The sequence below is a fragment of the Condylura cristata genome, unplaced genomic scaffold (assembly GCF_000260355.1).
Source record: "Condylura cristata isolate star-nosed mole 26May11 unplaced genomic scaffold, ConCri1.0 scaffold00008, whole genome shotgun sequence".
Lineage (NCBI taxonomy): Eukaryota > Metazoa > Chordata > Mammalia > Eulipotyphla > Talpidae > Condylura > Condylura cristata.
The window spans coordinates 59,468,729-59,485,092 of NW_004567109.1; the positions used below are offsets into that span (position 1 = coordinate 59,468,729).

General features: G+C 35.2%; 1 protein-coding gene across 3 annotated transcripts in view; it reads left to right on the forward strand.

Moving 5' to 3' along the window:
* CREBRF (CREB3 regulatory factor) overlaps window positions 1–16,364 on the forward strand; it is a 51,689-nt gene that overhangs the window by 22,578 nt on the left and 12,747 nt on the right. For 2 of the 3 annotated variants that reach the window (XM_004679226.2, XM_012722566.1), the window contains exons 4-8: window positions 1,364–2,447; window positions 7,570–7,764; window positions 8,807–8,996; window positions 10,162–10,235; window positions 15,980–16,102. In XM_004679226.2, coding sequence (XP_004679283.1) covers window positions 1,364–2,447; window positions 7,570–7,764; window positions 8,807–8,996; window positions 10,162–10,235; window positions 15,980–16,102 — 1,666 coding nt within the window. The remainder of the gene's footprint in view (window positions 1–1,363; window positions 2,448–7,569; window positions 7,765–8,806; window positions 8,997–10,161; window positions 10,236–15,979; window positions 16,103–16,364) is intronic. The other variant, XM_012722567.1, reaches the window with a different exon arrangement.

The window sequence follows — 16,364 nt, forward strand, 5'->3', positions numbered from 1 at the left end:
TCACCAGAGACAGAGTAGGGAGTAGAACAGGCAGATTGACGAAGTACACTGCTGAGGGTACCATGTGGGTCACCCCTGAGGCTGAGGCTCGAACTTGCACTGAAGCCACTGCAGCTAGCTTGCAGTGCTGTGCCCTAACTCATTGTGCCACCAGGGAGGGCCTAAGTCTACTTTTTTTTTTTTTAATTTTTTTTATTACAAAAGTTTATTTTTATATCATTTTGTACATTTTTTCCCATCTCAATTGTAATCCCCGTGGGTTTCCCATCACCAACTCTAAGTCTACTTTTTAATAATGAGAATGTGAGGTTCTTTTTTCAAAAAATTTGACTGCTAAAAGACTTCTTAAGCTGGAAAACTTGGAAATGATAACATTAAGCAAGGTGTATGACACAAAGACAAAAGTAGGAATTCCAAGCAATATCTGAATATACTTATTTTTTCTTGAGATCAGTAGACAGTAAGATTCCTAAGGAAAAGATTTAAAAATTTTAAATTACATACAAGTTAAGCAAAATGGAAATACAATAACTGGAAAAATAAAGTGCATATATTTGTTAATTTATGAAAAGTCATTGAATTGACTGAGTTTTATAGCATGTAAACTACACTTCAATAAGCTATTGAAACATGGAGACATGCAAATATGCAAACACAAGCAAAATAAAAAGCCCAAACGAATGCAAAAATCTAAATAGAATAAAAAATAAACTAGAAAATTGAAAATTTCCCCACTTCCTTCCTGAGTTTCCCCCTTCAAGTCTTCTTACCAAGGGTAATTACTAACAGGATTTTTCAATGAATATATATAAATATATGAATATTTTAACTGGATGGCATATTTATAAGTATTATATAACTTACTCTTTTTAGCATGAATAATATATGGTGAGCATTCATGTTAGTTTATGAGAGCTTAACTGCATTCAGAGAATTAAAATTGAAAATAACGATTGCATACATAACCTAATTGACATTTTAAAAATCACATACTGTTGATAGGGAGTATTTCATGGACCATACCTAAAAGTTGTTATAAGGTCTTACAAAAAATCTCTTCTTTTTGTGGCTGAGTTCCAACTCAGTTTGTATTGCTCTTTTTATCTATATTTAAGTTCTCATTTAAGAAGACAGATTCTTCTGTGCTGAAGGTAAGGCCTTCATTATTTGTTTTGTAACTGAAGCTTGTATCTAAGGACCTGTATCCTCAAGTCCTTCTAAGTCAAAAATTGGGAAATGTAAACCTTATTTAGGCAGAGTTTGTAATAAAGCTTAAGAGCTTTTGATCAATGGAAGTAAGGATGAAGGTGAATATTTCTTTTCTAATGTATTGTGTGATTTTTTTTTAATAAACCTTTCTCAGGATAGAGAGATGAACTATCAGCAGAATCCTAGAGAAAACTTCCTTTTGGAAGACTGCAAAGACATTGAAAATTTGGAGTCTTTCACAGATGTCCTGGATAGTGAGGGTACTTTAACCTCAAACTGGGAACAGTGGGACACATACTGTGAAGACTTAACAAAGTACACCAAACTAACCAGCTGTGACATCTGGGGAACAAAAGAAGTGGATTACTTGGGTCTCGATGACTTTTCTAGTCCTTATCAAGATGAAGAAGTCATAAGTAAAACTCCCACTTTGGCCCAGCTTAACAGTGAGGACTCTCAGTCTGTTTCTGATTCCCTTTATTACCCTGATTCACTTTTCAGTGTCAAACAAAATCCCTTGCCTTCTTCATTCCCTGGTAAAAAGATTGCAAGCAGAGCAGCTGCCCCTGTGTGTTCTTCTAAGACTCTTCAGGCAGAGGTCCCTTTGTCAGACTGTGTCCAAAAAGCAAGTAAACCCACTTCAAGCACACAAATCATGATGAAGACCAACATGTATCATAATGAAAAGGTGAACTTTCATGTTGAATGTAAGGACTATGTAAAAAAGGCAAAGGTAAAGATCAACCCAGTGCAGCAGAGTCGGCCCTTGTTGAGCCAGATTCACACAGATGCAGCAAAGGAGAACACCTGCTACTGTGGGGCTGTAGCAAAGAGACCAGAGAAAAAAGGGATGGAGCCTCTTCAGGGTCATGCCACCCCGGCTTTGCCTTTTAAAGAAACCCAAGAACTATTACTCAGCCCCTTGCCCCAGGAGGGTCCTGGATCAATTGCAGCAGGAGAGAGTAGCAGCCTCTCTGCTAGCACATCGGTCTCAGATTCATCCCAGAAAAAAGAAGAGCACAACTACTCCCTTTTTGTCTCTGACAACTTGGGTGAACAGCCAGCCAAATGCAGTCCTGAAGAGGAGGAGGATGATGAAGAGGATGTTGATGATGAGGACCATGATGAAGGATTTGGTAGTGAGCATGAACTTTCTGAAAATGAGGAGGAGGAAGAAGAGGAAGAAGACTATGAAGACGACAAAGATGATGATATTAGCGACACATTCTCTGAACCAGGTATTGTAATGTTCAAGTGCTTAAAAAAACTGATCTATCTCCTATGATCTTGAAATTGAAAGTTTGGCTTTGGATGCTTTAATCTTAAATTGGGAGCTAAATGACGTGATGTGTTGGCTTAGATATGTAAATCCTTTTTTTTTTTTTCTATTTAGACAGCTCTGAAATAATCACTTTTTTTCCCATAGAGTTGTTCATATGCTGATTCCTTGAGGGCTGCTTCTTAATTTATTTTATGTTAAATCACCTAATTTGTCATTTTCTTGAGCGATTGTGCAAAGATGCCAAAGATTGACTGGTTGAAAACACATTCCTGTTTCTGCATGTGTCCCATTATTAGGGTTGTGGTAGGAGTTCCTAAAATGGTGAACCTAGGTCTAATGGTTTATATTACTCTCGCCTGTAGTTACCAAAACCTGCTTAATAAATAATGTAAAAGACGGCTTTTTCTTTGTGCTTGCTGCATCTTTCATTTGTGTAGTATGTTTCTGTTTAAGGAAAATGCTTGCTTTCATTTATTGGGCATGAAGGAGACTGCTTTTTTTTATGTATAATGCATATAAATAATACAGAAGAAAACTAGTTCACTTTAGCATTTACATACTTGGGCTGTTGCCACTGTTGGTGTGTGCAGTTTATTTGTGAAAGTGATACTACTGTGTGGCACGTGGTTAAAATGCACAAAGTGAAGATCTTCAATTTAAGCCAGTTATTTTTTTCAGAAATAAGGTTGAGCTTGTAATTTCTATATTAAAAAAAAACTAACTTATTTTTTAAAAATTCATAAATTATCAAAGAGCTCTTTTTTTATGACTGTAGGAATTTCTGCTAGTATAAACATGATCTTTAATTTTCAGGTTTTTAAGGCATAGTAGCTATATTGTAACCAATGAAGCTGTAATAGCTGAAAGACTCTTTAGTGAAATCTTTCTGTTACACTTATGCTTAGATTTATGTATTTGATACAACCAAGTTGTTTGCCTTGGGTGGAGTAAGAGTAAGGAAAAGGTATTTAAGGTGGTGGAACAAGGTTTATTTTAGAACTCTGTGTAGTCTAAATGGAGCTATTGTCTTTTATACTTAATAGGAAAATTTTCTCTTAGCAAATTAATAAAATTTTCTTTGAGGTGTTTCAAGTAAGCAGTCTTTGTTGCCAGTGGTAAGTTGATTAAATATACCCTCCCATGGGAACAACAGAAGGCTGTCCATGTATGAGTGATCCCTAGAGTGTGACAGATGAGTCATGTTGCTTTGAGTCTCATTTTTAGAGTTGTGGGTAGGAGGACAGGGAAGGCTATGACAAAGAGGAGATGGGTAATAACTAGGGAATGGATTGCCTGGGGAAGGGATGCCTTTACCAGCTGGTTCTTCAAGGACTGTAGAAATCAGAGGCACCTGGTAAATTGTACCTTCACCAACCAAGTCCAACAAGAACCATATAGTCTACCCCATCTGTGCTTTGACTTCTATTTCAAATTCACCCTTCATCTTTTGATTTGCTTTCACCTGCATAAATGTATGGGGTGGTGAGTAGATCCATGAAGAGTAAGAGTGGCCATTTGGTAAGCTGACCCTCATTTCCATTTTCTCAAGGGCACTTCGAAGTGGGGTAGGGATCAGTAGTATAGCTGGCATTGCCTGTGATGCCATGTTTTCTTGTTTTGTCCCTGTAGGAGAACCTTGATGTGTGAGTTTTTTGGTTTGATATTAAGCAACAACACAGCTTTAAAACAGATGCATTAGCTGGTAATTGATAGGGTAAAGATCTTCTCTTGGTGTTATTTAACAGTGCTATATGTTTAAATTACATTTAACTCACTCCCAGTTGACTTGAAGGAAAGTCAACTTTCCTTGGATAGTACTGCTTTGACAATTCTTACAAATGTGAGTGAATGGCATGCCTTAACCACAAAATAAACACAATTCAACACATTTCCTACTGGAAATTTTCCTTTTTCTTGGAAGAAAGAGCTAAACAGGTTACTTTAGAAGTGTAGAATGAATTACTGGTGAGAAGTTGGAAGAAATCTTTGAAGCACAAAAATGGGGATAGTTACCACTTTTTTTAGAGTGCTAGTTTTAGAGGGCTGAATGATTTAATTTGCTAGTTTAAAAAGGGCCTTTTGTGATGTTGGCTCCCTTGATGCTGTATCTTGGCATTGGCTGAAACTGCCTACAACACTTCAGGAAAGGTAGAAAATGGTTTTAGTCCTTATTCTAGAACTGGCTATCAAATTTTAATAGAGCCTATGCTGCAGACCAACTACAACTGTTAGGGGACATAGAATTACATGGTTTTGAGACTAAGAATTGGGTTCCAACGATGAGAGATTATTTTGTAATTCCTACTAAATAGTTTCAAAGTTGACTTTGCTTACCTAACCTAACGGCAGTAGTCTGCACTAACCAAAGATGTGTGATTGGGGTTTAGGCAGTACATCTAGCTGTTTTTACTTCCTTTTGCTATTTATGTCAGGAAGGAAATGAGTTGAGTATTATGATTTATCAAATGGAAAATGTTGGATTAAACAAATCATTGATTTGTTAGAAAATATTCTGTTGCCTTTGTGTCAGGCACTGTGTGTATTAGGTATTGATTATAAAGAGATGAACAAAATAGACACAACCCTCATCTTTGTGGAACTTAAAGAGTCAAGGGGGTTTGTCTGTTGCTATGAATTCGCAGTCTTAGTACAGTTAATGTACACTGTTTCTTTGTAAGACAATGCAAAATAAGATGTCTCTTAAAACTTATTAAAACTCACTTGGAGATGAAGGCATATGTTCCCTATAAATACTTTGAGAAGTGTCACATTACCTTAACTGCTAGACCAGTAATCTGCAAATATAATTTACTGCATTCTGCTGATTTACAGTAGTCTATACTAGAAGGTGGATGGCTGTAGCTAATAAATCCTGTGTGTGTGTGCATATATGTGTGTATTACATTGAACATCTATGTATACATTTATAAAATGTTAATTAGGGCAAAGAAAACTGATATCCTTTAAGTACTTTCTTGAAAAAGTACTTTTTTTGGAAAAAGATTGATAAATATAAGTAGAACTGATAACTAATTGGGTGGAACAGAAGAAACCAAAATCATCATGACTCTTTGAGTTTAACAGAGACTATATGTGGAATAATATAATACATGTGTACAAACCTACATTTTGACCATTCAACTGAATTAGATGTAGGGAAATTGGGATGCTCAACTGGGGCTGTGTTTGAGTCCTGAGACCTCAGTCAGTCCCAGCTCTGCCAAATCATTTTGAGCCTCCATGAGTGCATTTCCTGGTGAAGATGGGGTTAATAACTTTGTTGGCAGCTTCTGAGAAGTCTCAGTTGAAGCATCTGAAATTGAAATATATAAATACATTAAGTAAGAGGGATAGTATTTTCCCAGAAATCCAGGCCACATGAGGAGAGTTGCTGGCTAAAGGTGAATAAGCAGATAAAGCCTTGGGGAGAAGAGAATGTTTCCCTTCTGCCTTGTGTGCCACCTAAATGTGGCACACATGTATTGGACATTGATTAGAAGTTGAGAGTTTTTTGGTTGATGCATCTGCATATCACCAGTAAGCTAGGGTAATATCCATGAGCCATTTTTCCCATAATCAGTAATTTTTGCTTGTCTTGGCCTCACGGCAATTTCTGGTGACACAGTACAACCCCTGCACCTTTTTCTAAGTTAAAATTTGAAGTGAGACATTAGCACAAGTAAGCAAGCCAAAACTACTGCTTCATGTATCTGACACAACTTAAAATTTAAAAATTGGAATTCACTTAACTTGTGCATTATTTCTTAAGAACCTAGAGTTCACTGTCAGATTGCTTACCATATTGTTTTAAAATACAATGTGCATTATACTGCTGTTAATGCCAGCAGTAGTACAAAAGCTTGTCTTCAGTATTGGCCCCCAAAATCATTCTGCTCTTGCATGTGACTCTTTTTTTAAAGGTCATGTTTATTGAGGTATACTTTTCACACAGTAAAGTTCATTCCTTTTAAGAGCACACTTTGTGATGAGTTTTGACAAGTGGATATAGTCATGTAATCACTACCACATCAGTAAAGACACAGAGTAGTTTGATCACCTCCAAATTTCCCTATGTCTCTCCCTCCACCCCCAGCTCCTGGCAACCATTTCGTTCCCATAGTTTTGCTTTTTACAGAATGTCATATAAATGGAATCACATTCCTGGTTGATTCTTAACTCTCATAAAAACCTGGTAAATTTGTAAAATTTAACATTCCCCCAAAACATACAGATATAATAGTTTCTTAGCATTAGTTCCAGAGAGGTTGTTTGTAGAAGGGAAAGTGGTCATTTTGCTCAGTTAGTGCTGCTCAGTTTTTCCTGAACTTCTTAGGTTTGGGGTGGTGTGCATTTTGCACACATACACACACCCCACACTCCTCGAAGTAATGCTGCTGAATACATCTAAGACACTCCCTTAATGGTCACCTTGTATTAGGTGTAAACAATAGTTCTACTAGTTCAGAATTATTTTCTGAAACTTCCCACTTTTTAATAAAGTAAATTAAATACAGTTGATGCCAGTAAAATGTTAGAATAGACATATATTTTTTTATTTAATAACCTATATAAGAACTCACATTTTTGTATTTGCACCAAAAAAGGGTAAGGTGAGAGGTAGGAAGAAAACCTGTTACCTCAACAAAATCTGCCTAGTGGGTTATGATTATATTAATATGCATGTGTTCTGTTTGGGGATGCTCCAGGTGCTTAGAAGGAAGACCTGTAAAATCATAGTATAGTGTCCAACAGCACTTTTGACTTTCCTGTAGATGTGTTTCACTATTTTCTCAATCTTATGTGAAGATAAGAAAAGTGTTATATACTAACTTACTAAAACTAAAGAGTTAAGCAGTGTAGTTACCCATGTTTTTTAATCTCTGTATATTTTATGAGTGAGAGATCACCATATTAAAAGTTATTTTATGAACCTGGTTTATTATCTTTGACATTAGAGTGATTTTTTCAGATAGAAGAAAAATATATCATGTGATAAATGGAAGGGATCTTTTTGCTTGTCCTAATGTTTATTACTAAGATGTTTGGAATTTAAAATATTGGGGGGCACTTTTTTTAAGGCTATGAAAATGATTCAGTGGAAGACCTGAAAGAGATGACTTCAATATCCTCTAGGAAGAGAGGTAAAAGAAGGTACTTCTGGGAGTATAGCGAACAGCTCACATCGTCACAACAAGAGAGGATGCTAAGGCCATCTGAATGGAACCGAGACACATTGCCAAGTAATATGTATCAGAAAAATGGCTTACATCATGGTAAGAGGGGGTCATAGTAAACTGTCTCATGTCACTTTAAAGAGAGATGCAAACAATAGTGATGTTTTTTGAGTATAGCAAACTGTAAAGGGGAAGAGTAGCACTGTGGAATTTGTTATTACTGCTTTTACGCTTTTATCGGTGATGAAAGCCATCACCTAAACAGGGAAGGTCCTGTGAAACAAGTTGTTTTTAGTTAATTTTTGTGCTACTTATCATACTCAGAAAATGACCAAGAGCCTATTGATTCTTGACTTAACAGAATTGCTATAAAGTAGAGGGTTGGGGATAAAGAGAATGGCCTGCAGGATTTTTCTCTTCTATTTTCTCCCATACAAAGAAAGGAAGAATAGTTGTAAAAAGTGGAATGAAGAAAGGAGTCAATAGTACCAATAGCATGGAACAAGTGAAGCTTAAGTTTCGTTTTCTGCGAGAAATGAAATGTCAGATTCAGTGAATAGTTTCAGGTGGCTGTTGATTACTACTAGGGACATGTTTGATATTATGGATTAGAGGATAGAGCCATCCCTGTTACCTGCAGTGATAGGGCAAGTCTTCATGAGTCTTCTGTGATGTTATTTATGAAAGAGCCAAAGAACTTTCAAAAAGACAATTATTTATTGACTTTTGAATTCAATGCAAGAATAATATATATGCATCTGACACATTTTTAGTTATAGCATCAAAATCTCCATACTCTTTTCTGACCTAGCCCTTATTTTTGTGTGCAGATGAACTTCACTTCTAATTCTTAGGGTTAAGATGCTTCTAACTGCCATGCAAATATTAACAATTGTACTGGAGCTAGAAAGCTAAAGTGAAGGGGACTTGGAAAAAATCTGGAATTGTGCTCTATGACCTCCTTTTCTTGCAGTCAGTCCCAAAATGGAAAGAAGAGAAGGCCAGTCTTCTAGCTTTGGTTGTTAACATGCTGAGACATCTGAAATATGCCAAGACATCTGGAAAAGAAAAGGTGGCTGATGGGCTACCGGAAATATATCTCTTATTAATAAGTAAAATAACCTAATTTAAAATTCTTTAGGAAAATATGCAGTCAAGAAGTCCCGGAGAACTGATGTAGAAGACCTGACACCAAATCCTAAAAAACTACTCCAGATAGGCAATGAGCTACGGAAACTGAATAAAGTGATTAGTGATCTGACTCCAGTGAGTGAGCTTCCCTTAACTGCCCGGCCACGGTCAAGGAAGGAAAAAAATAAGCTGGCTTCCAGGTAATTGCTAATTATGTTCACTTATGAATAAAGTCTATGAGGTGACGTTAGGTGTTCTTTGAGCTTTTATAGAGGAGATCACTCTCTATCATTTATTCAGAAAAATACCTTGTAAATATTATATAAGCATAATATTTTTAATTGAAAGTAAAATGATATTTATGCTTCATAGGAAATGTTTTTAAAGGCAACAAAGAAAAATTTTATCAAACCTTTATTTTTATTTCAGAGTAAATCAAGGATATATTGGTGGTATAATTTACTTGTAAAATTCATCCTTTTTAATGTATACTTCTATGGATTTTCACTAACTTAGTTCATCATATAACCACCACCACAATCAAGATATATTGAACATTTCATCATTGTAAAAAAGTATTTCCTCATGTCTCTTTCTAAAAGTAAACCCCTTCTCCTACCCCTAACCCCCAGAACCATTGATCTTTTTTCTGTTTCTACAATTTTGCCTTTTCTGGAAAATGGAATCATACTGAATATAGCCTGTTGAGTCTCATTTCTTTGACTAGCATGAGATCCATCCATGGAGTTGCATAAAGTAGTTGTTTCTTTTTATTGCTGCATCATATTCCTTTTAAAGGACACACTACAGTTTATCCATTTACTGGTTGAAGGACATTTGTTTCTAGTTTTTTTACTAGATTTACTAGTTATGAATAAAGCCACCATAGGCAGTTACTGACAGTTATTTGTGTGGACATAAGTGTTCATGTCTCTCTTCATTTCTCCTGTTATTATCCAGGAATATATTTTAACTATATAAGAAAATGCCAAAGTAGCTGTATCTAAAATTTATCTTAATAATTTACTATTTTCCATAGTAGCTATGCATACTATTTATTTTACATCCCTAATAGCAATATGTAAGGGTTCTCTTGCTTCATATCCTCTACAACACATGGTGTTATTATTTGGTGTTTGTTTATTTTGGCATACTGGTCATAACTTTATTTTTGAATATGTGTAAAATTTTAAAAAATCAATTTGGATAAATGATTATATTGTGTCTTTTGGTTAATTAGTTCGTTGGTATAATTAGCAGTAGGTTGTGATTTGGGGTTGCTAATTAGAAAATGATGGCAGCAAAAAGTATATTCTGAATGTTCACTTAAAAAAAAAGTGAACTAATTGCTCCTTCCTTTCACAGGGCTTGTCGGTTAAAGAAAAAAGCCCAGTATGAAGCTAATAAAGTGAAATTATGGGGCCTCAACACAGAATATGGTAAACCTAAAACTTTTAAGAATTTGATTAACTTCTTATTACTTGCTGACCACTCTTTTTCTTTGATTTTGTTATTTGTTCTACCACTTTCAGGCCAGTCTCTTTCATGTTCATCCACTTAGTGAGCCACTAGTAATCACTTTTATTCATTCATGTCCTCCTTTTAGTGTGTCTGTGTCTGTGGCTCCCTAAGCTGAATCTCATCTTTCCTCTAAAGAACTCATCTACTTGTGACCAGTAATCACTTAATTTCATTTTGTAATTGTGTTGCTGGATTAGCCACTTTTATTGATGAGTGTTTATTTTAACCTTTCAATGGCTAGTTTAGACTTATGTTTTCCATGTTTGTTTGCTTAGTAGAATCATCTGTGTATATGTTAAAATACAAATGCTTCTGCTTCTCCCAGCTCTTCTGAATGGAATGGGAAGTAGCACCCTGGTATCCATTTAATAGTTCCCAGACTGTTCTTAAGCAACCATCCTAGCACCTATTTGGGAACCATTAGGCATATACTAGTGTATACCAATCTTTTATTTCATAGCACAAGTGAAAATGATCATTTTAAGACACCTTAGAATATAATAAACTGCTCATTAGATGAGACCCCTATGGAACAAAAATGTCATCTCATGTACCTGAAATCCTTCTACAGCACCCTAGGGTTGATTTGTTGGAAATGAAATCGATCTGTTTTCTTGTTACTCATTTCTTGCTGTTACAGCATTTTGACCTTGAACTCTGTGAGTAGGTATATATATATTGACATTCATATGTCATTATAGAACCAGCTGACTGATACTGCAGGGAAGTGTGGGTCATGAGAGCCCTCTGGGTCACCAAATCACTTAATGTGTTTATCCAGTTATATGCATCTCTAGTTTTTTTTTTGCATTTGTATATGCATACATCTGTATGCACACATACTTTGTGTCTATGACGTAAATTTATTGTGGGGTGGGGTACAGTTGAGTTGGTAAGGAGCCAGAATTATATTTGCTTCTCAATGTGTCGGCCAAGCTTGAATTAAGTTTTGATGATTACCTTAAATTTTCAGTGTGTCTGCTAACTTAAAGCCTCTGATAATTTCATGTAGGAAAGGGCTTGTCTTTAAAAGGTAATATTCTCACTTAATCAGCTAGGAGAAAGAGTAGAGTTGTTTCCCTTTCATTTATTTCTCTTCTACTTCTGTCTTACTTAGCTTCTCCAGTTTCTAGGAAAGAGCAGCCTTAACTATTGGTTAAGAGCCATCTCAGAATCGATGAGTTTCTCTTGTGTAGTTTTGGTTTGACAAAACTGTATTCTGACAGTATGGCACCCCTACTACCTAATTCCATAAATGCAGTGTTTTCTAGAATTTTCTATTCACAAATTAATGGCATCTGAAAAACATTTTAGGAATTGGGAAACATAGGGTTGCCAACTTTATATTTTATACAGTAAAGACATTTTTTTAAAAATCATCTACAATTACTATAATTTCATTCTTGTGAAGGTATTTATATATTAAGTATTGAAAGAGAGGTCATCTCAGAATAAAGTTAATTTTATGAAAAATTCAATCTATTCTTAATTCTTTAATTCTTTAAAATTTTTAATAACCAAAAGAAAACATCTCAAAACCTGTAGCTTCTGAAAGAATCATTTTTGTCAGTCTTGTGCTTGACCTTGAACTTGATTTGGGCTTCTCATCAGGCCTTTTGTTGAAGAGCAGAGTTTCTGAAGACATCCTTGTTGGGGACAGATTTGTCCAAAGAGATAGCCACAGAGTACCCTCTGGGAGTAAAGTAATTGTAGTTACAAACTTTTACAAAAGACTGGATTTTTGCTCTCCTGGCAGTTTTCTTCCCCATGCAGCTATCATTTTGCAGGGATATTGGTTAATTCCAGCCACCAGAACATGGCGGTAGGGTGGTCTGAAGTGTCATCATTGATGTTCATAGTTTCTGGAGTAATTTCCTGCCAGGGGACCATTTCCTGGGATTTCATTAACTTGCTGTCTTGATGGCAACTATTTGAGCAGAAAGAGAGGCTGTCCTTATCCTTTCTAAAGTGCCATGAACTAGTACTCTTTCAAGGATAAGCTTCAGGGATCCAGTACTATGCTTTTTTTTTTTTTTTTTTTTTTTTTTAAGATTTATTTATTTGTGCATACAGAACTGGGGTACAGGCCAGAGGCTCAGGGGTGGCGAAAGACTTCACCAGAGACAGAGTGGGGAGCAGAACAGGCAGATCGACGAAGTACACTGCTGAGGGGAGCAGCGGGCGGGTCAAGAGAGGTCTGCCGCGCCATGTGGTCACCTCCGGGGCAGGCGGGGCTCGAACTCATGCAGAAGTGGTTCAGCTTCTTAGTACAGTGCTTTAACCCGCTGCGCCACCAGGGAGGGCCAGTACTATGCTTTTTTTGCCGTCTACCAAACCTCTTCCTTCAACTGATTCCTTTTACCAAACCTCACAGCAGATTGCTCTGTGAATAAAATGTAGATTTGTTGACTCATAATGAGAAAAGTAAGTTGACTGGACGGTCATCCTGACTGATAGACTATTATAGGGAAATTGAAATTTTAATATTCATGGCTAAACATGGAGACTGAACAGGAGGAAACTGTTCATAGAATTAATGTGTGGTTTCAATTTCTAAGAGCCAGATTCCTTTATTTCCTAGCCCACAGGTTTGTGGATCTTTATGTTCTAGAATAGACACTGCCCAGTTTGAGAAGATTTTTTTTTTCTGTTTTATGGTATATTTTTGATTTTGTAGTATTTTTTAATTCTTATAAATGACCTTATTTACTTCTACTGGTTAAGGTTATAAAACCTCATTGTTTCTCCTAAGTCCAGCCTATGTAAATGTCTTTATTTATATTTGTGCTAATGTCATTCCCTCTTAGTTATTCATCCAAAAGAAGTATAAATTTCTTGTTTCATATGGTTTAGGCAATCAGCTATACTTTACTTGTTTAGTGACACATTTTGTATATATGACCCTACATGCAGTTTTAAACTGCCCCCTCTTCCACAGTTATTGCTTACTTCCTTCTTCAGTATTTATCTAGATTGATCTCTTTTCAGTATAGTTAAATGAGGAATTACAAATCACTGATTTCAAAGCAGTTTCTGAGGAGATAGAGATTTATTGCAGACCATAGGGATCCTATGTGTTGAAACTGGAAGTGTTTCTCCCCACCCCCCATTTTTATTGGGCTAAAATTGAAGTACATTAACTAAGTATTTAAATAGGCTAATTTGAATAGCCTAATTTGATTAGGTTGGACATGTGTGTATAGATAACATATAGACACATACACATGTTTATAGATCAAGATAATAAATGGAACATTTTGATTACTTCTAAAAGTTCTACTGCCCCTTTGTAAACTGTCCCTCTTGCTTCACTCCACAATAAACCTTTTGTCACTATAAATTAATTTGAATTTTCAAATATTTTATGTTTATGTAATCCTAAATATTCTCTCTCTCTCTCTTTTTTTTTTTTTTTTTTGGCCTGGCTACTTTAAGTCAGCCTAACTATTTTTAAATTTTATCATGCTGTTACCTATATGAAGAATTAGAGCCTTTTCATTGTTGAATAGTAGTCCATTGTAGTGGGTATACTATAGTTCGTTTCTCATTCACCGCTTGATGGATACTTTGGTTGTTTCTTGTTTTTGTTATCACAAAGCTTCTATGACTATTCCTTTACAAGTATTTAGATGAACATGTTTTAATTTCTCTTAGTTAAATATCAAGGATTTGATTGCCTGGATCATAAGATATATTTGTTTTTATAGGAAACCATGAAACTTTTCCAAGCATTCTGAACCATACATTCTCAGAATAGTGTAGGAGGTTTTGAATTGACCTGTATCCTTGCCAATAATTGGTAGGTTCAGTCTTTATATTAACCAGTCCTAATGGGTATGTAGCAGTATCTCATTGTAGTCTTAACTTGCGTTTCTTTGATTAATGACATTGAACACCTTTCTGTGCTTATTAGCTATTCATACAATGTGTGTGTGTGTGTGTGTGAAGTGTCCAAATTATTCTTGTCTGTTATATTAAAAATACTTTATCCGGGGCCCTCCCTGGTGGCGCAGCGGGTTAAAGCACAGCACTAAGAAACTAAAGCCACTTCAGCATGAGTTTGATCCCCACCTGCCCCAGTGGTGATCCACATGGCATGGCAGACCTCTCCTGACCCGCCCACTGCTCCCTTCAGTAGTGTACTTCATCATTTGGCCTGTTCTGCTCCCCACTCTGTCTTTGGTGAACTCTCTCACCGCCCCTGCACCTCTAGCCTGTGCCCCAGTTCTGTATGCACAAATAAATAATTTTTTTTAAAAAAAGATAATATTAAAAAAAAACTTTATCCTAGTCTGTGGCTTGCCTATTTTTCCCTCAGTGACTTCTTTCAAAGAGTAAAAATTTTTAGTTTTGATCAAGTCCAATTGTTTTTCTTTTCTATTTTCTATTTTTTGTGTCCTAAGAAACTTTGCCAACTCCAAAATTACATGTTTTGCCTTAGAATTCATATAGATGCAGTTTTACATTTAGGTTTTTGATTCATTATAGATTAATTTTTGTGTATGATGAGAGTTAGGATTTGAGATTTATCTTTTTCCACTTGAATATATAGTTGATCAAATGCCATTCATTGAAAAGACTTTCTACATTAAACTATTTTTTGTACCTTTGTCAAATCAGTTGGTCATGTATGTATGTATGGATTTAGACTATTTTCTTTTCCACTGATCTATTTGTATATCTTTATATGAATACAAACTAATTTGATTACTTTGTTTTGTGAAACTAAGTAGTGTCAGTTGTTTTCTTTCAAAGTTGTTTTGGTTATTATTGTCCTGTGAGTGACCATATACATTTTACAGTTAGTTTTTTCACTTTTTAAGGAGCACTTGCTAAAATTTTGATGGGGATAGCTTTGAATCCATAGATTCATTTGGAGAAAAGTACCATCTTAAAAAAATAGAATCTTCTAAAAAATGGACTCTTCTAATCCATGAATCTGATATCTCTGTCTTCTTTAATTTTGTCTGTCTTGTTTTGTAGTTTTCAGGGTAGACTGAACATATTTTGTTAAATTTTATTCTTGTATATTTTATATTTTTTGCTACTTTGCAAATGGCATCTTTTTTTCCTTTAGATTTTAGAAATTTCATTCCATGTATTAAGTAGGTAATCAATCAGTTTTACTGGAAGTTGGGAATGGGAGTTCAGTTGTTGATCAGTTGTTGATCTTTTCAAAAAAGCCAGCTTTTGGTATTGTTAAACATTTCTTGATTGTAGGTTTTGTTCTCTTTCATTGATTTCACTCTAATTTCCCTCATTCTGTTTAATTTGGGTTAACTTTGCTTTTTTTTTTAAGCTTTTTAAGGTTGGGAATTTTGTTTTTAAAGCTTTTGTCCTTGAAGGATTTTGATTTGATTTATTTAGTAAACATTTACTAAGATGCTGTGACTCATTACATCAGGCACTGTCAATAGTTTTAAAACTACATAGACAAGTAATGTAAGTTGCTTACAGAATTGTTATACATTCCAGCATTGTGTTATCAGAAGCTTATATAATTTGAAATTACTCTCTTTGTACAAGAAAACTTGTACAGGTAGGGCAATTCCATCACTGCCTAATGTTTTCTCATATTTTTAATAAATACCTGTTATTCATAATGAAAAGCGAATTCTTTCATATTAGTGACATATTCCAAGTGTCTTAATCTATCTTACAGATAATTTATTGTTTGTAATCAACTCCATCAAGCAAGAGATTGTAAACCGAGTACAAAATCCAAGAGAAGAGAGAGGACCGAACATGGGGCAGAAGCTTGAAATCCTCATAAAGGATACTCTTGGTAAGAAGAATATTGGATATATTCATAACATATAACAACATCTATTGTTAGATACCTAATTCAGGGGATATTATAAATTCTTGTTAGAGAAGACTCAAGTTATCTCATCATAGCTATTTTGTGAGTAGTTTGTTTTTTTGGAATTTAGCATTCATAAACATGTACTGCTGGTTACCACAGCTTGTTACTTGAGGTCTAACATTATCACTGAATATGAATATTACCTAAGAAAGATAAAACTTCTAGCATCTTTCACCTTCCA